Here is a 21637-nt window from a genome sequence, read left to right as displayed (position 1 = left end):
ATCTCACAATTCTCAAATTTGTGTAATATAGGACCTTTAATACCATACTGTGGAACATTTAAGGCAAAGCAACAGCATACGCATGGAGACAAGCAGATAGCAGATGCAGCAGGGTCCGGTCAAGTGTTAACGGAGGGAAACAGGGTCAGATTTTTGACATTCAAATGTCTCTTATTCAGAAACTAGAGGGACTATTGAAATAAATAAAGTATCAGAATGTAGGAAAGAGTTACACTCCAACAGGGTCAAGTTAAACCTGTGATATTCTTTCAAGTTCAAGACAAAAAAATTTTAAAACTCATGTCGGTAACGGAGGGAATGAAATATGCAGTGCTTTTTGGGCAATAAATCCAAACAGTGATAACTAGTGGTTCTCACTTCCATATCCTTAACAAACTGGTTTGAATATTTGCTTCATATAGTTTTCTACCATATGGTACAAGATTAGGTTGAAAAACCTCTTACTTTTTGGTAACGGAGGGAAAATTGTGCAAACAAGTAGAAGGTGCATGATTTTACATCATTTGTGAACTTTTTTCTTCTGAATACTTTAATATTACTTCAAAATGAAAGGAAACTATTTCTATAAAATATGTCAGTCCTTCCAAGCTAATTTTTATCATTTTAAATATATATATTTTTTTTAAATCATGTACCTTCATCAACAGTTCAAAGATGGAATAACACAAGATATGATGAAATACATCCATTTATTGACATGATTTGCAGGTCTTTGAAATTTGGGAAATAATTTTTGTTCCATGTTTCATACATGGTCTGTTTAAAACATATGGAACTTTAGAACCAAAAATGGTACAGAAAAAAGGTCAACAGTTTCATAAACTAGAGTACATATGTATCTGTTCAATACATTTTTATATCAGATGCATTAACTTGAATTTTTGGCCTTGTTGTTTACTTCTGCTTGACCGGGCCCAGCAACAACAACACAAGAAAGTGCGCCTTTAAGTAGATGGTCAGGTGACATTTTATATGACATAGTTCTCTGACATAATGTTTTCATTTCATACAGAGTTTACAAAACTGTTGTGAAATTAAATTACCATCAGGGTTGTCCCGGTCATTGTGTACATCCATGTCTAATCAGGTCTGAGGGGACACTGCCATCCCTGTCTGTGTCTGGCCTCAAGCAAACGCCAGGTGAGCTACTGCAGCAGTACAATCCCCAGTCCATTTGATGAGGAAAGCTCATGCAAAATTGATGTGAACCTCAAGGTCAGTGGGAGTTCATTCAGAGCATGCTCAGCTCATCCTATGCGTGCAGCCAATCACACGCTCGTCCAACTGTGCTCGGACTACTGTAAATCCCCATCTGACTCAAAGATGTCGGGACAGCGCTGAAGAGGCTGGAATTATGATTTTAATTACGCAGTCACCCTTTGAGGAGCCATATGAATAGTCCTTTGTCATCTGTTAGTGCATATGACAGGTTAGACTACTAATTCACTAAATTGAAGTCAAAGAAGACACATTGTGCTTGAGAGTGCTACAGTTATAATCTATGACACTCATGGATCATTATGTTATCATTTGCATTTTAAATAACAATATTCAGCTATAATCAGTGTTGGGAAGGTTACTTTTCAAATGTATTCCCCTACAGATTACAGATTACATACACCAAAATGTAGTCTGTAACGGAATCCATTAAATTACTTAAAGTGAGTAACATAATCTGAATACTTTGGATTACTTGATGTTGTCATGCTTTTTAAAACTACATGAATGTAATAACACATCCTGAAAATTCTTGTTTGTTCTCTTCAAATTGTCTGTTGAGCCCAAATCTCCATGAACAGACTTTTGTTTTACTGTAGAGAAACAAAGACTAAGATGTTTTGTTTGTTTAAAGACAATAAAAAGACCAGTCTCTCCTTAACCAGATTAAAAATATTATTGATAGAGAAATTATTTCTATGAGATCACCTTTTAATTATGTCCACCTACTGTTGGGTGTCATATTGTTTTAGTCCTGATTTAATCCTGGTTTAGTCCTTGTTTAGTCCTGGTTTTAGTCCTGGTTTAGTCCTTGTTTAGTCCTGGTTTAGTCCTGGTTTAGTCCTTGTTTAGTCCTGGTTTAGTCCTGGTTTAATCCTGGTTTAGTCCTTGTTTAGTCCTGGTTTAGTCCTGGTTTAATCCTGGTTTAGTCCTTGTTTAGTCCTGGTTTAGTCCTGGTTTAGCCCAAAATGTGAAAACAGGAAAATACCGCCATGTAATGCATTTATTTCAGCAAAGTAACTGTAATCTGAATTACCACTCATTGAAACAGTAACTGTAACTGAATACAATTACTCATAATTTGTACTCTGATTACATAATGCAGGTACATGTAATCTGTTACTCCCCAACACTGGCTATAATGACGACGGGACCTGGTGTCACCATAAACACCGACACAACAAAGAGCCATGAAGTCGTGGTCCCTCCTACGGGATAGCTGCACATCACGGTAGCGAGGTGATTTATTTTTTCCATTTGTACCAAAATGACTACGCAACACTAACAAATCCTACACATAAGAAAAGAAAATTGGAGAACGAAATAAGTGCAGAGCAGTGGGCGTATGCCAGTGGCGGTGAAAACGAGGGTTGATTAGCAATATGTAGTATAAGAGATTCAAGATTGTTTACACAGGCACAAATCACTCCAAAATACAACTTCAGGAGAGTAAATGAGAAGGGAAAACAAAAGGTAGGTCTGTTTTAACACAATTATTTATCTGCATCCAGTTTTCCCAAGTATAGTTTTAGGTTGGACATGGGCAGAAGATTTGGTATAGTAGATCTGATTACTAGTACTATATTGTTTTATTATTACTACTAGGGATGGGCATGATTAATCGATTAATCGATAATTGATCATTAAGAATTTCATCGATTACGTTCATTTTAATCGACAAACCGAATGTAGGTTGCTGTGTGTAGTGTGACCAAACAGGTGTGTACATGTGTCTCTGCATCAGAAGGAACGAGACACAAACAGTGGGTCAGTCTGCAACGTACTGAAGCACAAATGTGGATTTAACAATGACTTGTACAAGAAATTCCACACTTTCTGTTGCGTTCTGGACAAGTGTGAGTCCATGTGCACAGTGTATAAAGCAGCACATATGTTTCTGTGTCCAGTGGGAAAAAGTTTTCACCAGGTGAGAGTCGCTCAATGTGGATGACGAGTCCCCACCTCCCTCCCCCCGTACGGTGTCCTGGTTTTGACAAACACAAATCTGGTCACACTAACCTGTATTCCACTGAGTCATGTCTTTTAATCCGACAGAAGTTGAACCACATCAGCGACACAAGAGCTGGAGTTTTATCTTCGCTTAGTTTATGCAAATTAGCGATGCGGTTTTAAGTTTGGTTTCTGTGAGAGTTGTGCAAAAGTGAATTAAACACATTCTAATGTCAAACGGGCTGATGTGGCTCTAGAGTGGTTACGGTTTATGTCGTAAATTTATTAGTTAGATTAGTAGTGGAGGTAGTAATAATAATGATGATCATTTTAATATAAAAACATTAATGATTAATCGATAATCGATCGTTAATTCTTCCGACGATCGATTAAGAAAATTTCATCGAATATATTTTGTTAAATGAATGTTTAAATCAGAAAAGTCTGTTCCTTGTGTGTAAATAGTCCCTGTATTTTTAAATATTTTTTTTTTCTCAGTGTTGGTGACATAGGTAGAAGTATTTCTTATTAGAGCTCAGTGCTATTTTCTGTATTTTTCTACTTTTCTCTTCAACTCCTTTTTTTTTTTTTTTTTCCCCCACAAACTGCCACAAACTGGTATAAAACTATGATTTACTACAGGCACTATCCCACTAAACCAAGTAGTAATAAAAATGTGAAAACCTGTCATATGCACTTTAACATTTCAGATTGATTAGAGGGGCTAGTATTAAAAAAGAATCTTTATAAAGGAAACAGCCCAAAGGAAAATACAGAAATATGTGTTTATGTCTTGTCAGTTCAGCGTACCGTTGCTTTTCTTTCACGCTGCTCCACCTTTTAGCCTTATAGATTTGCAATTTAATAACAGCAAAGGTACAAGGCAGATTTGTGTATAGAAAAAATACAATAAAATAAAATAAATAAAGAGTTACTGTAACCTAATACTCACAGCTTACTGCAAGAGGGAGATTTCATAATTACATCTTAAAGGTTGCATAGAGGATTTTCCAAGGAAGGAGAAATCCAGCGAATGTCTGTCCTTTTTCAAATGTTGCGCATGAGTGAAACCACCCCCCTCCCCCACAGCTCCTACGTAGAAACGCCTCCTCCCGCCTCCTCCTTACACCACAAACAGGTTTGGTTCTAGAAAACAAGTCCTCATCTCTGCACATGACTTGAAAACAACTAACTACAGTGTTGGTTAGGCAAGGTGGAGAAGTGAGGAGCGGGGGGAGGGGGTGCGCGGACATTTCGTGCGCGGAGAAGAAGTGAGGAGCAGGGAGAAGAGTGAAACGGGGAGCAGGGAGAGGAGCAGGAAGGGGTGCAGAGAGGGGTGCGCCGAGATTCCGTGTGAATGAACTTGCTACTACTACAACACGCAGCAGCAAGCGGACTCTTTCTTTGCATTAAAAATGACGTTTTCAGACACAGGATATCACATTCGTGTCCTGAAAAACGTTTGTCCAGCTCTTGGAAATAAAGTACGTTTTCATAATAAGCAGAAGTGACCTGTCCAGGAGTAATTTGTCGACCAGTGCGTCAGTCTTTAGACCCTTCGTCTGCTTCAGTCGTGCCATCGCTGGAATTAATCTACAAGAATCACCTTAGTTTGGCTTCGCTGCTTTTCCCCTTGTCTTCTTCTTTCAGCGACCTCAAAAACGGACTTTCTTTTGCGGCGAACTGCTCCTGGATTCTTGTCGCCACTGCAACAAACTTTGTGCAAACTGCGAGGAAGATATAGGTCAAAAAAGCCGCTAAGAACTGTTGCGTTGGTGGAGTAAACAGAGTCTGTGCGTCTTGCGTCTGTGGACTGCGTGACAGTCGTACGTAAACCACGTAACAGCAGCGCGCAGGCAAGTCAGTTACACTAGAAACGTAGGGAGTTTGATTGACAGCCTGTCAGCTCACAGATAACGAGGCAGTGTCGTTATCTATTGGCAAATGTTTAGCCCCACCACGTCCAGAGTTGATGAATTTTTATTCTCTTTTTTTGGTCATCATAATTACAAGGCTACTGCACCTCTATAATCTATCACTGACAATTTGAAACAAAAAAAAAATCCTCCATACAACCTTTAATATTTAAACAACTTAACAAACTGTTTATCTAAGCTTCCCAGGGTTTGAAAAGGCATTTACTTTTTTACATTCACTGTTGTCTCCACGTTTAGTATTTCAGAAAAGCTTTGTGTATGTGTAGGAGGAAGAGGTTAATGAAAGCATTTTTGTGTCTAGGAAACATATTTTGCGAGCACAATGATGAAAAGTTCTTTTAATTGGTGGAACAGAAAAAAAAAACTTCTGTCTCATCAACCCTTGTTTGACAAAAAACAGGAAAAGTAAAGGTCATATTCTAATTGTGTTTAAATTCTGTTTCAAAATTTGCTATGGATATTTTATCTTTTCTTTCAGTTTCTCTTGGAAGGTAGTTAGAATCTAAATTGTTTACTTGTTCAACACATAAAGCCTGTCCTGTATAGTGAAATTGTGTCATGTGCAGTTATTGACTCTTGGATAAATAATGCAGGCTACAAGTCACAGCTTTCTACTCTGTTACCTGCATCATATTAACGTCTGTTTTTTTTTTTGTTTTTTTTTCTTCTCTCTCTCTCGCTCGCTGCAGAAAGAGGAGTATTGATTTTATTTTTATCATTAGGTTTGTCATTTCGCAGGCTTGTCGCTAAGGAAACATGCACATGAAGCTACCATTGTGATATTTTTTAGCTTTTGTGAAAGATTATATTTGTTCACAAAAGATAAAGGTAGGTATTATATCAAATATCTGATTAGAAGCAAATGCTCTAAGGGAAAAACAAACGGTGTAATCCTTCATTCATCCAGGAGTCGTTCAGTGTAGACAAGGTTTCATCGGTGGTCATTTCCTTCTATCAGTTCTCACTTTTGTTACTTAAGTAGCAAAGATACTCAAGTAAAAATATCACATGGAAAAATCTACTGAAGAAAAAGTATTAAAATAAAGAGGTCTTATGAGACTTCAAATGTTGTGATTTTGATCAACATTTGTGCTAAATCAATTGTTTTTTTCTAGCTTTTTTATTTGTATATTTTTGTTTGCGCAAATGCATAAAAAAATAAATAAAAATCAGCTGGTCTCAAACTGTAATAAAAAATACTTCTACTTTTTAGTCCGGGTTAGAAATGTAGCGGAGTTGAAAGTGCAGATACAAGCTCTCAAATGTAGTAAAGTAAAAGTAAAAAAAGCATCCATTTTAAAATCTACTTAAGTCCAGATACCTCGGATTTATACTTAAATACAGTACTTTACTACTTTTACTTCATTACTTTTTACCACTGCTTTCTAACAATTGAAAATGGCTTCTGGATAGGAGCTGAAATTAGCAGGTCCAGAGTTCAGATGACCACTGAACTGAAGGGAAAAAAAAGAAAAGAAAAGAAAAACAGTTGTTGACCATAAACTGCCCTTGTAAATAATTCACCATTTACAATAACTGAAGAAACAAACTTTGACTCTTTGACCCCAGCACTTACACATTTTCTTATTTTTATTTCATCATGCACAATAATAATCCTCCGACAGTCAGGGGAGTAGACAGGCAAAGGGCTTTGTTGTCTCGGACCACATGGTTGTTCATTTATATTAGAGCGGGGGCCCATAAAAAGCGTCTTGCTCTGGGCCCCCAAATGTCTGCTGACGTGCCTGTGACAGTACATCAGTAATTGAACCGTAGCATTGACACAAACCATAAACACAACTCACTGTTATGTTTGTGGAGAGTGATTAATAACTGTCCAACCCCATGGGCTTATGCAACAGCCCGTCTCTGTCTCGTGACCTTTTGTTACAGCAGTCTCTCTACAGACGCAACAATCTGGAGGTGTCACACAGCAATATGTCACAAACACACAAGCAACCATCAGAAAGCACTCAGAGAAATGGGAGCCGCAAAGGGCATGCACTCTCCTCTTTAATGATTTTAATATTAGGAAATGGTGAGACATTTTCCATCTGCATGTAGATTAGGACACTTAATGCACCACTATGCAAATGTCTTTCTGATAGGGCTGCGCGGTATATCACTATTGGATCCAAAACACAATTTTAGTTTGTGCAATTATCAAATCGCAAAGGCTGCAGTTATGTAGGTAATAGAATGTCCTCTGCAAAGAACCTAAAATCCTTTCTGTAATTAATCCTCTACAAACTGAAATTTTGTGGGAATCTTGGATTGGTTTAGCATTTGATATTTCAGTCTTCTCTCTAATGTTAATTCTCAAGTGCATTTTTTAAAGAATGTACTCTGAGGATAATTCTACTTTTTAAACATAAATTGTAAATCTAATCACAATTAAATGTTTTTTTTTTTTGTTAAATCATGCTGCTCTAGTTTGCATTTTCTTGTGTACAAACGTGCGAGATGTGTTCAACTATAAAGAAGAGTTATTAACAATGGACCGTACAAAGATACAAGAGCCAATACGCTGGTTCAGATTAAGAGGTGGAGATGCAATGACAAGTTACAGTGCCAAGCTGAAATGACGATGGAGTGGAGAGAAATTGGATTCAATGTTAGAAAACTAGAAAACAGGTCATAAGAAGATAAGTGATGAACCAAATACAGACTATTGGGTCAGCTGTTGTTGGCTGCTGAAACGTGTCTTGCATGCATGATGGAACACAACATTTCGAGCAGCAGGATTGCAGGTCAAAGATGGTCATATTTTGGTAAATGAATATGATTCCACTCTTCACCTAGAGTAATGATGGGTCAGATCGCCACAAACCAGATCCTGCTAATAAAAATAGAGCGTAGTGAGTGGGTGGGGTAACAAATAGTGTAGTTATCGAGCATAAAACCATTACTTACAAAAGTTACAAAAAATAGGAGCTTTATTCCTTGAATGAATATTTCTTCATTTAAAGAGAGATGAAGAAACAGATCTTCCCACTGTGAAATAAACTCAGCTGCAGGGTTTCCTATCTAATACAAAAAAAAAAATGCAATTAAAAGGACTATAGTATGCTCATAATCATCTTGAAATTTAGAGCTCAGGATCCACAAGTTTATCCTGAGACTATGGTGGCACAAGCAATCCGTATTTGAATAATTTTATTAAGTACAATATATGGAGAAAAATGTGGCTTTTTGCTAGCCAGGCTGGCGCCACCTAGTGCCTCCGCTCAATTTCTCTCCAGCGACTAGTCAGGAATCAAAATATACAGGACAGTTCGCAAAAACCCCAGAAGTGCAAGTTTTGGCACCAGCCAATCAGCGAAGAGCCACACATGGGTCCGGTCAAGCAGAAGTAAAACAAGTCCAAAAATTCAATTTAATACATCTGATATAAAAATGTATTGAACAGATACATATGTACTCTAGTTTATGAAACTGTTGACCTTTTTTCTGTACCATTTTTGGTTCTAAAGTTCCATATGTTTTAAACAAAAAACTAAAATAACAAAAATGATTTCCCAAATTTCAAAGACCTGCAAATCATGTAAATAAATGGATGTATTTCATCATATCTTGTGTTATTCCATCTTTGAACTGTTGATGAAGGTTCATGATTTTTCAAAAATATTTTATAGAAATAGTTTCCTTTCATTTTGAAGTAATATTAAAGTATTCGGAAGAAAAAAGCTGACAAATGATGTAAAATCCTGCACCTTCTACTTGCTTGCAATTTTCCCTCCGTTACCATGACCTTTCTTAATAAAAAATCTCATGACTCAAAAAGTAAGAAGTTTTTCAACCTAATCTTGTACCATATGGTAGAAAACTATATGAAGCAAATATTCAAACCAGTTTGTTAAGGATATGGAAGTGAGAACCGCTAGTTATCACTGTTTGTATTTATTGCCCAAAAAGTGCTGCATATTTCATTCCCTCCGTTCCCGACATGAAATTTAATTTTTTGTCAACAACTTGAAAGAATATCACAGGTTTAACTTGACCCTGTTGGAGTGTAACTCTTTCCTACATTCTGATACTTTACTTATTTCAATAGTCCCTCTAGTTTCTGAATAAGAGACATTTGAATGTCAAAAATCTGCCCCTGTTTCCCTCCGTTACCACTTGACCGAACCCACATTCTGTGTTAGCGACAATTCCCAAGACTGAGGATTTAAAGCTGGAACAAAGAGAATGTTTGGTGAATTTCATCAAGAGGAAAGACGTTATTGCCCTTCTTCCTATGGGATTTGGGAAAAGCTTCATATACCAGTTTGCCCCGTTAGCGGCGCATTACATAAGTTACAACCAAATAGTAGCAATTGGTTAATTGATAAAAAGTACTCACCTACTGTTGAGCGAACGATTTCTTATGCTTCAAGGTCAGATGGTTTCCACAGAGTGAAACGGCTGATGAATCAGGCTAGCTTTTTGCCGCTGCTGAAAAAAAAAAAAAAAAATAAAAAAATATATATAATATATATATATATATATATATATATATATATATATATATATATATATATATATATATATATATATATATATATATACATAGATAAACATATAGAAGTAACTATTTTTTAAGACAGTACTACAGGTATAAAATATAACTCATTATTTTTTTTTATATATTTACCTTTTTTTTTTCAGATTTTCAGACTATGGGGTAAAAATTTGACTATGTGATTCCACCATATTCTTCTCTAATACTGCAAAACACTGTAGATAAACACTGCATGAATTTGCGTACACCAATTTGTGCAAAAAAGTCCCATCCTAATTTTACACAAAGTTTAAATATAGCAATTTGGCAAGAAAAAGGAGAACCAAGACAAAAATCAATGCCCTCCACCGCATTGCCCATGTGAATTTGGCCAAACTTATCAAAGATTTCATGCACATAACTGAACAAGAAAGCAAACGTCTTGTAAGTAGTTGGCCCGTTAGTAATCTCGAAGGCTGCTCTTTTCCCTTCTCTTCTGCATGATGTGGGTGGACTGTTCAAATCGATTCTCTGATAAATTGTGTGTGCGTGTGTGCGTGCGCGCGAGCGTGTGTGTGTGTCTCTCCACGGGGGCCGGGCCACTGATTGTGTTTGCGTTTCTCCAGATGGTCACTAAACGGAACGCTCATCGATCTGGGGAACGACTACCGGCGTCACATGTCTGGGGGCAACCTGATCATTAGCAACCTGGACAGGGACCAAGACACGGGGATTTACCAGTGCATCGCCTACAACACGTGGGGTACCATCGTCAGTCGCAGAGCCAGCCTGCAGTTTGCATGTAAGTCCTTGTAGTTTTCTGCCAGATTGTTTATTATGCTGCTCTGTAGGCCTATCACGATAAATATTATATTGTTTTAGTATTTATTGTAGTATAGTTATAACAATCATTTTTGGGCATCAATATTTATTCATTCAGGTTACGCTTCTTTTCTGTGATTAGATTTGGGCCACAGAAGGTTGAATTATGAACTTGTATATCTCATTATAGACACAAACTAACTACTTAAAGGGACAGTCCGGGAATGTTGGACATAGGACCTCATTTCTTAGTTAGCCAGAGTGTTGGAGACATGTGGAAACACTTTTGATAGGTATCTAGCGTAAGCGTGTTCTCTCAAAAATAACCACTGGAATCGATCGATTAAAATCAAAAGAATTTATTCCCTATTCAATACAATTCTAATACAGAGCTCTGGGTCAGATCGTTGTCCCTAACTGCCCATGGCTACAGAGGTCTTAAATCAGACAATCTGACTGCCTCTGAATACCTTAACCCAGATTTTTATAGACATCCATATGATTACGCAAATAATATGTTGAACAGGTAATGCCTTGAATCTTCCTTGGAGTTTCTCTGCATTCCTTTAGGTTCAGGGGGCTTGACAGCAGCCAAATGTAAATCACCAGTTTGTTTGGTTTCATACCAGGCCGAACCATCTCCACTGCTGCTGCTCTGCAATGAGTTTCCTTAAAAGGACACAACTTATATTTCTGCAAAAGATGACCTTAAAAGCATACATGTTTCACACAGTGGTACCTTTAAACATACATAAGATTTCAGTGGTTAAACAACTCAATTTGTAATAGTCAAACCAATATATAAATTCAATGTTTAATATGCACATGTGATGCACTCAAGAAACCCCACCACTTGGTACAGCCTTCACTTTAAAAAAAATATTCTATAGAGTCCTTGTATTTGCAGAAGTCGCTGGTGCTAGGCTAGTGCATGTCAATGGCCATAGTTAGCCTGCCACTAAAATCACTCCAAGGTCCACTCAAAGCTAATCTATTATTACTCCAGACTGTCAATGTATGTGTCTGTGTTGATAGAGTAATGTTTGAAATAAAACTAACTATGCATCGCATGAATCGTCACATGTTGAGGGACTATTTTCTCAGCAGCAGCGGAATTTCACTTTGCCGGTAAGATAGGTGCTAGGTGATATCAGTCCGCCACTGCCACGCTCGCTGCTGACATAAATCCTTCAGATGTAAGGCTGGTTTTACTTCTAAAATTATTCTGTCGACACAGACATTTACATCGACAGTCTGGTGTAATAATAGATTTGCATCGTGTGCTTTGTGGAGTAGGTAAGACTGTTTTTAGTGGCAGGCTAACTATAGGCCATTGACATGCGCTAGCCTAGCACCAGTGACATCCGGCAAATACAAGGACTGGATGAAATATTTTAAAAAAAAGTGTCTCCACACGTCTCCGAGACTCTGGCTCACTAGGAAATGAGGTCCTATGTCCAAAATTCCCGACTGTCCCTTTATGTGTTAGTCTAATATTATTGGAGCTTTTTTTTTAATATTGTACATTTAGAATATGATTTAGGGCAGGGGTGGGCAAAATTTCTGGCTCGCGGGCCACATACGGTCCTAAACTGAAGGGCCGGACAGAAGACAGGACATAACGTGTTAAGAGCTCAGATTCATTACATTCTTATTCACATTTATCTAGGACTTCAGACGCGCGCTACACGTTTATCACTGCTGTGAAAGATTCAGAACACAACACTGTTGAGACCTGTTCCACTGCACACCACGAGTGAACGTGTATCGTGAGCTCACCGTTTCCGAATATGACTGGTAACAGCTCAAAAACAAAACTCACGCCAAACAACCACAGATATACACCTGTGAGTGTGACTAAACTTGATTCCACACAATGCTGTACACATTAAAAGTTACAACTGAGCCTATAGGTGTCTCTGATTGATTTATACCAACTCAAACTGGAAGCAGTGCAGTCTTATATCTTAAGCACCAACTACTTCACTCATGGTCCGAATAACTCCTGTAAGAACACTTTCCCATAAAGCATTGCGGCCAACATAATACGCCGCAACTCAATGTATATATAGTGCGCCATCTACTGGGAAACGCTGGAAATGCATGACAAATAAAACATCAACAAGGTTTATTAATGTCATTTATTCCAGTTCGGCGGGCCGGATTAAAAGGTTTAAAGGGCCGCATACGGCCCCCGGGCCGTAGTTTGCCCACCCCTGATTTAGGGGATAATTCCACATTATGATTTGGTTTCAATATCAGCATTGTTCATCGACTAACTTTACTTCAACAGTATATCCCACTTCAAAATGTGTTATCGTGACAGGCCTACTTTTGTGGTTTAATAAGGTCCTCTCCAAATGTAATCTCCATACTGCCTTTTCACAATCATTGCATTAATCTATGTCTTCCACCTACATTATTGTATGTGTTAAGTGAGCAAGTAAATCAATTGTCTGTGAGCATTAGCTCTGTGCTATTTGTGTCTTGTTGGTGTTTCCAATCTAAGCCTTGTCATCCACTTTGATTATGTTACAATTAGCGATTCTTCAGACAGGAGAGTTTATTTACCTGCTTTATCTCTTTGGGTACTTTGGGTTGTGATGTGTCTTGTAGGCTGCTTTACTTTGCCAGACAGTAGGGGAAGATGACACCCCGTACTGTCTGGCATCTTCTCCAGTACTGCATCCCGTGTGTGTGATAAGGTGTATGCTCCCTCGTCACGGTTTACGCTTCTTGGACCTCGTTTGCGGATCTCGATGGCATCTCTAATCCAGCGGTAGTATTTGTAGCTTTTGGCACATATGACCCTGGCATTGTTCCCCCTACTGTCTGGCAAAACCAAGTAAAACGGCCTACAAGACATGTCGCTACATCATCATGTGACGCTTCTGAGGAAGAGTACAGAAAGTATCTTAAACATGTAAAGCAGGTAAACAAACTATTCTGTCTGACAAAAAGATTCGGTAGTTCTAAGTTTATAATTGCAATCAAAACTGCACATAGGCTTAGGGAATGTGCAATAATTAATAGAATACAAGAATGCAAGGGTTTGCCTGTTAAGAATAATTTAAAGGTCGTGTTGGTGCATCACTCGTGCTCACACTTGGTCTCATATTTACTTAGTTCTATGCTGATGTTTATGTGCTTATCTTATCTTATCTTAATTGAAGGCAGAATGACCATTACCAAATTGTAAGTTTATTATGTATTGCCCCGTGTTTTTCAATCCAAGAATCTCAGAAAATACAGGAAGAAATATTACCTTAATTTAAATTGGTTCACATTGTACTTTTTCTCAGTTGAATGGTTGCTGAGACGTTTAACATGGAAAATAGTCATTGACGAAAATGTCAAAACCAACAAAGAAGATGGGCAGAAAAATCCATCGATTTTCATTATAGCTTCAAATTACGTCAGTACTAAATAGCTTCAACCCGCACTACTTTCAGAGCAATACACTATTCCCTATTAATTTGACTGACAAGACAAACATTAATCGTACTTGTGGATTGATGAGATAAAACACCTCAGACACTTGGAGACACATACCGCATTAATCCAGGCAGGTGGGTGAAGTGTCTTGCACAATAACACAACAACATAATGTGACAGACCTGCCAACCTTTCTACCAAAGTCAATATTGCCCTTTGGTTATATGATTAGCACTCCTTCATTTTATAAGGCAGAACAGACGGAACGGGCAGGGCAATTGCTCCGCCATGAGCAATAATCCAGAGACAGACTCCCGCTACAATGTCAGCCTAGTGCTTACAAGACAGAAAATGTTGGAATGCAGCGCTCGGAGTGGGGTCTACCTTACACAGGCAGATAGCGCGGAGCCACCTATCTATCCTTGATCAAGCAGGCTCGCTGTATTGATCTTGCCCTGAGGATAGAGAGCCTTCCACTTCCTCTCAGGAGATGGACTGTCATTATCCCCGCAGCCCAGTAATGAATCTCACTTGTGGGGGTCCGTGCCGAGGAGCAGTGCCTCTTGACATTTATGGTCCAGTCTAATGCACGGTGAGGGAGGGAGGTGGACCAGATGACCATGGTTGATACGTTGTGCTTCGATGTAATGAGGCTCGCAAGCAAATGTAGTCACCGCTATCTGGAGCTGCCTGTCTCCCAAATGTCACAACCTGTAGGAATAGCCATCCGCTGGTCACATGACATGTTTGGCAACTAGCTGTCATGCAGGGGAGAGTGCTATCTCCGGCTGATATAGTATGTGTAACGTTACGTAATGCTGGCTCAGAAAGTACAAGCTGAAACCATATTGTGTATCATTTGTTATTGCTTTTTTACAGATCAATTCAAGATCTGGAAATTGGTTTCCATTAGCTTGCAGAGATGTTGGGAATTTTAATTAGAGATGCATTGATCCAGCTTTTACTTTTACTTTAGCTGTTAGTATCTGTCAATAGTCGATACCAATAACAACAGGACAGCTTGTAAATAAAAGATCCATTAAATTATCTGATTACTTTCACCATTCATATTCCCAATTGTGATATCACCTCTTCACTTTCTATGCTCTATTCATTCTATTTTTCTGGACCTAAGCTGATACCTGACCCTAATGGTTGTACCTGGCCGTTATAATGGTTGAATTGAATTTCTCAAAGCATGTTGCATAGAGTACTAAGCACTGAAAAGAGAGAAAAGATTTAATTGTTTTCAAAATATCTGACAGTTTCAAAGAGGCATTTCCACAAGTAATAAAATTGCTCAGACCAACTGCAGTGCATCTTGTAATACCCCGTCTCTGTAATCTCTGGCTGAGCTTGCACGGCAGAGGCAGTGCTTACGCAGAAATGGCCGCAGCTATATTGAGCTTTGCCCCTAGCTGTCCGTGTTACAATGTGTGGTCAGTTCACGCCAATGAAGCCCATTACTCTTCTTCTCTCAAGGATCCAGAGAAGAGGATGGCACAGTCTCCTACACTGAGCCATAGCCCCAGGAGTGGCCTACAATGAATCACTGTTGTACTGCAATGAAAACCAAGCAAATAGACTGGGGTTTTATTGATGAATATGGAAGCGAAATTTGTAGCATAAACATGAAAAATTTCTAAGTAAAGTAAAGTAAAGTAAAGCATGAAAAGGGGCTTCATAAATAGAGTCTTCTTGATAAAAAAACACTGCAGCATTGTCAAAAAAAAGCTGAAAAAAATTGAAAAGGTTTGTCAAATAACAAATGGTTTACAGATAGTGGAATTTGCAATTGAAGAGTTCATTTGCAAAAAGAAAGATAAGTGCCATTTGAAAAAAAGAAAAAAAAGTAATCAGAGGCTTATAGTTTACTTTTATTATTGTAGTATTTTCAAAAGCCAAATCTATTTTACCGCTATCAAAATATATGTCGTTCCATTCCTTCTTGATTAAATTAACTATACATTACTGCCATTGCTAAAGTCTCTAGAACAGTGATTCCCAAACCTTTGTTCTGGGGACCCATATTTTTAGTCGCAAACCTTCGTGACCCAAGTCAGTAGACATTAAATTTGTAAATCACAAAATAAAGGTGGGTTTGACCATTATTGAACATTAATGATGATATTTTATTGTTGACTGAGTGATCGTGTCTCTCTGAACAATTAGTATTACTCAAGTTTTAAACAATGAAAAACAGTATTTGAAGCAGCAATAAAAAGATCCATAAGTCACCTATTTGGACATGTAGCCCATTTCTTTTTCTTTTTCAACATTCAATTGAACCAGCAAAATAGGAACAAAATAGTCAATCAAATAATTAGGAAAAGATTTGAAATTATACAAAACATGTCTTTACTTCCAACATTTCTAATGAGATAGGTGGGCTTGTCTGCCTTTTTGTAGCGTGTTCCAGTCCGGGTGCAGGAGGAGAGTGCAACACGCAGATCAGGCGCAGCATTCAGTCTGTTTCTGTGCTTCTGTGCTGTGTTCATTTTTGTGAGCAGAGAAAATTCCAATTCACACACATATATGTAGTGAAAGGAATAAGCAAAGAAATACTGGCCCTACTGAGGACAGGATATTCCGACCAAATGCTGATCCAGAATGATGATAATATATTCTCGGACTCACTCACTCGCTCATGTGTTAGAACTGTATATTGCAGACCGGATCCGGCCCTCCAAGACCTTTAATGTGGCCCTCTGCTGATTTTCTACAAAAATATTTAAATTATATATTTTTTAAAAATATTGTATTTTCTGCGGTGCTTAGCATAGTAGCGTCTCCAGCGTCTCTGTACGTGGCCCCTCCCACCAGAGCAGCACAAATGAAGACTTGTCTCTTTCCAAACGCTCTTAAAGGACGATCGTTTTGACTGTTGACCGTGACAACCTCATCAGAAAAATGTCCAACATGAGAAAACTGGAGCCGAGTGCAGGATTTTACAACAAAAATTGACTTATTCCTAGTTACATACAATTACAATACATTAAAATACAGTTAAAACGCTGTTGACATAATTTTTTTCTTAAAGTTTCAGGTTGTTCATAATATTATAATATTTTGTAAAAGAAAGAGTTTGTCAATTAAAAAATATTTCTGTAATAGATTTGTGTTTCTCTGCACAAATATTTGAACTTATTGTTATTTTTGGGGTTTATATGACATGAGTTTTCTGATCCAGACACTTTGGGATCAAAGTCGGTTGGATACGACCCCTGGACCAAAATGAGTTTGACACTCCTGATCTAGATGATGGTAACAAAAAGAAAAACTCTTCAGTTACAGTATGTAAAACTGCAACAATATTGCTCAAATAGATTATGGGCATTTTCTAAGACAGCAATTTCCACAATTATTTGTGTGGGATTGGCAATGACATTGGCAATGAGTTTCATAACATACTTACTTAAAGCTGCACTGTGAACATTTTTTGGTGGAGGGTCCATCAAATGCTTTTCTCCATGGAAATGTTATTGTTTTCTGGAATGTTTCACAGTATGGCATTAAGCCTTTATAACTTTATGGAGACCCAAACAGACCAAGTTATAGGTCAGATCTGTGGAGAGGCGACCCTGCTGCCAGTCAGAATGCCTGTTTATTCTAGGTATTTTTGAGCAATAAAACCATGTGTAATTGAGTAAATGTAAGTTAGAGTTGTTTAATGTCACACTGTGGAACATTCCAGGCCAGAGCAACGACATCTTCACAGAAACATGCAGGTGACAGCCCCTCCACCAGAAAAGGTACACAATGCACCTTAAAAGGGATAAAGAAATGATGTGATCTAGATGCGTTCAGAGGTTTAACTGTTGTTCAGTTTGCAGCAGTAGGATTTTCCTGTGAACAGAATAGCAACATGGGCTCTGTGTATCTCCTCGGCCCGCTGTAATCAGAAGGACATCTCCTCTGGCTCTAATACATGTATGTGCCCTCTCCTCCGGTGGCCCTCTGCTGTGCCCCGTCCTGACATGGCTGCTTCCACTCCACTGCGGTCACGAGAGAGAGGCTCATTAATCTTAGCAACACTCTGTCCCACATTCTTCATAATCTCCCTCCTCCTAATTTCCCTTATCGGTCACAGCGACTTTCTTGTGTTGGTGTTTGGAGGGCTCTCTCCAGGCTGTTAGCCAGAGGGTGCAGACAGAGCAGCTATGGTACTGCAGCATCCGTCAGACAGTCCAGGACCACTTTATCATCCCAGGTTCGGCTTTTGTCTGCCAGCAACTGCTCATTCATTTGCAGTGGATAAATTGTGCTGAGGGTATTGATGGGGAGGCTAATGCTTTTAAGTTTGAGATTACAGCCGATTTAATAACGATGTTAGTTATTGCTGCTGGCACTGCAGACTGTCATTTGTCATGCACACTTCCCCCTGTTTGGGAGGTAGAATTTTCTCTCCAGTTTCGGCTTAATCCCTTCCTTTTGCAAAGCGGTTGTGTTGAAAAAGCATTAATCTATTTCATCAGCAACCTTTTGAAAGCAACCGGATGCTGTCAAGACGTGTCCCAGGGCGATCAATGATGACCTATTAAAATCTCAGAGCTCCAAATGTAACTTCAAAAGCCCGCCTCAGTGAATCGAGGAAGGAAAATGTCCCGTAGATTAAGATGCATCACCTCCACAACTTCTTCAGTCTCTTTCTATAACATGTATTATTTGGCTGTGCATTAGAAATTATGTTTAACTTGACTTAATTTAATGCATTACTATGTGATGCTTTATTTTATGGTTTGACTTCATGCAAAAAACATTTTGAACATTGCAGAACATAACTTTAAAGATGGCTGGATTTTCATAGGGCTTTTCCATGACATTGAAGTGCCACTATTCTGGAGGCTAAATACTACTGACATAAAAATAAAAAAAAGACTAGATTTTTATTTGTGTAAATTTTTTATTGTTTGATGAGTTTGCTCCCTCAGCGTATAAACCTTTCCCTAGAAACGTCAAACCAGCAAAATGTGTTATTTAAGTGTATATGGGTTCGGTCAAGTGGTAACAGAGGGAAACAGGGGCAGATTTTTGACATTCAAATGTCTCTTATTCAGAAACTAGAGGGACTATTGAAATAAGTAAAGTATCAGAATGTAGGAAAGAGTTACACTCCAACAGGGTCAAGTTAAACCTGTGATATTCTTTCAAGTTGTTGACAAAACATTTAAAAACTCATGTCGGTAACAGAGGGAATGAAATATGCAGCACTTTTTGGCCAATAAATCCAAACAGTGACAACTAGTGGTTCTCACTTCCATATCCTTAACAAACTGGTTTGAATATTTGCTTCATATAGTTTTCTACCATATGGTACAAGATTAGATTGAAAAACCTCTTACTTTTTGAGTCATGAGATTTTTTTTTATTAAGAAAGGTCATGGTAACGGAGGGAAAAGTAACAGAGGGAAAATTGTGCAAACAAGTAGAAGGTGCAGGATTTTACATCATTTGTCAACTTTTTTCTTCCAAATACTTTAATATTACTTCAAAATGAAAGGAAACTATTTCTATAAAATATGTCAGTCCTTCCAAGCAAATTTCTTTCATTTTAAATACTTTTTTTTTTTTGAAAAATCATGTACCTTCATCAACAGTTCAAAGATGGAATAACACAAGATATGATGAAATACATCCATTTATTGACATGATTTGCAGGTCTTTGAAATTTGGGAAATAATTTTTGTTCCATGTTTCATACATGGTCTGTTTAAAACATATGGAACTTTAGAACCAAAAATGGTACAGAAAAAAGGTCAACAGTTTCATAAACTAGAGTACATATGTATCTGTTCAATACATTTTTATATCAGATGCATTAACTTGAATTTTTGGCCTTGTTGTTTACTTCTGCTTGACCGGGTTCATATCTAAAGAGAACATTGTAACTTCAAAAGGCCATTTTCTCTGCATTTGTCACTCCTTAAAGAATTAATGTACAGAAAAATTGACTCTTATGAGCTTTAAGCCATGTTAGAATGTTCATCAAAAACATACCCAGAGTTGTGTGGGTTTTTTTTTTTTTTTTTTTTTTTTCCACAAATGTTTGAGTAATTCTTTATTATTAGTCTGTGTACACCAAAATGCTCCCTTCCACCTTGTGGTGTCATGTACTTTCTAAGTTAACATCTACCTTTTATCTTTAGTTTAGTAGAAATGGACAATTCCAGGGCTAAAAGCATTAAAATGATATTAAAGAAGGTATATGGAGTTTAAAAACAGTAGAGAATTTCCTGTATTACCACATGATGTCACAAGGTGGAATAGTGTGAGAGTGTTCTCAGTTTGATGGAAGAATACCGCCTAAATATGCAGGGTTTGTGTGTTCAACATTTGTCATGAAACAAAACACAACCCCAGGTATGTTTTAGATGATAATACAGATCAGATAGAAGAGTGTAATATGAGCCCTTTAAAGTAGCACCAGCATACTCCAAACTTTCTAGTCTGGTTCTTAACAAGGTTTTGACGAATTGTACAAAACAATTTGGATTTCTAAGATTAATTTCTTAATGTTTTAAGTCAAAGAAATTATGAATATATATATTAATATTTTGTCAATTTTCACTAAGATTTAGTTTAATCAAATACTAAATTGATAGATATATTTAAGTTCTTTTTTCTATTTATCCTATCCTGTATGCAGTATGTTTCACTATTACAATATATTTGTTCCTTCAGTATATGATTATGATGAAACAATTATTCAGGAAAAAAATAAAAATAAAGAAATAAATGTAAACTCAACTAAAGGCCCAATGCACTTGGTCTGGAAATATAATTCAAAACCTTCTTTCTGTGAGGCAAGATTGCTAACCTCGCTAAATTGATGGTATCCTTTTAGATTTGACTTTTCATAAACGTCGTTCTAACTTCATTTCTCATTACGTTCTCTCTTCAGACCTTGATGCTTTCAAAACCCAGATGGTGCGGAGTGCTGTGAATGTGCGTGAAGGCCAGGGAGTGGTCTTGCTTTGCGGACCACCTGCACACTCCGGAGGTAAGATGTCTACCTTGTGTATAATAAAGGACTTATGTATTCGTATTTGATTGCAATATTTCCTGTTTCTCATGGCAACATCTGATTGTAGAGTACTTCCCACTTCTTACCTAATCAGCTTGTTTCTATTTGCGTCTTTAATAATCACCTTTTGCATTATATATTCCATTCTGAACAAAAAAACACTTTCTCAGTTCTTTCTGTCTATCGTGATTGAAGCCGAGCATTCCTTAAGCTGACGAGCGTTGATAACATAAACACGAAGCTCCATCCATGCAAAATAGATGCTTTGATTTTGCACTGAAGAGGAGATGGAGATGTAGTGTTAGATTTAGTGCTAACAAAAGGCAGTGTGCAGATCGGGCTGCTGTGCATGTCTCAATAGCGCGCTCACAGGGACAACCAATTTTGCTCACAAGAGAAAGGTTTGCTTTGTACAGCCGCTCTATGGGATAATGGGTCAGTGCTGGGTGTGAAATGCAGTTTGACAGCTCTCCCCTTTTACACCGGCTTATACACTGCTGCCTGATGTAACTGGGCTGCTATTGTGATTTGCTATATTTTCAGAGGTGAGGGAAAGTATGATGCGTCAGGTTGAATTTGCCCTGTCTATATTCCTCCCTCAATCTTATCTGGAGTACATTTTGCAAGATATCGGCAGCAGTGTCCGTGTCAAGGCCAATAACATTCAAAGGAAAGGAAACTAAAATGTTGCAAAAGTAATATTTTTAGAGGTCAGCAAAGTGATTTCTAATACTGTGAAACTTTGAA

The 21637-nt window shown here is 37.8% G+C and overlaps 1 protein-coding gene across 1 annotated transcript in view; it reads left to right on the top strand.

Moving 5' to 3' along the window:
- cntn3b (contactin 3b) overlaps positions 1–21637 on the top strand; it is a 98455-nt gene that overhangs the window by 26206 nt on the left and 50612 nt on the right. The window contains exons 3-4 of the mRNA XM_020935816.2: positions 10236–10411; positions 20768–20866. Coding sequence (XP_020791475.1) covers positions 10236–10411; positions 20768–20866 — 275 coding nt within the window. The remainder of the gene's footprint in view (positions 1–10235; positions 10412–20767; positions 20867–21637) is intronic.

The sequence above is a fragment of the Boleophthalmus pectinirostris genome, unplaced genomic scaffold, assembly GCF_026225935.1.
Source record: "Boleophthalmus pectinirostris isolate CB_2022bp ecotype Guang Dong unplaced genomic scaffold, ASM2622593v1 HiC_scaffold_3, whole genome shotgun sequence".
Taxonomy (NCBI): domain Eukaryota; kingdom Metazoa; phylum Chordata; class Actinopteri; order Gobiiformes; family Gobiidae; genus Boleophthalmus; species Boleophthalmus pectinirostris.
Note: the sequence above shows the minus strand (reverse complement) of the source record. Positions and strands in the feature narration are given on the sequence as shown.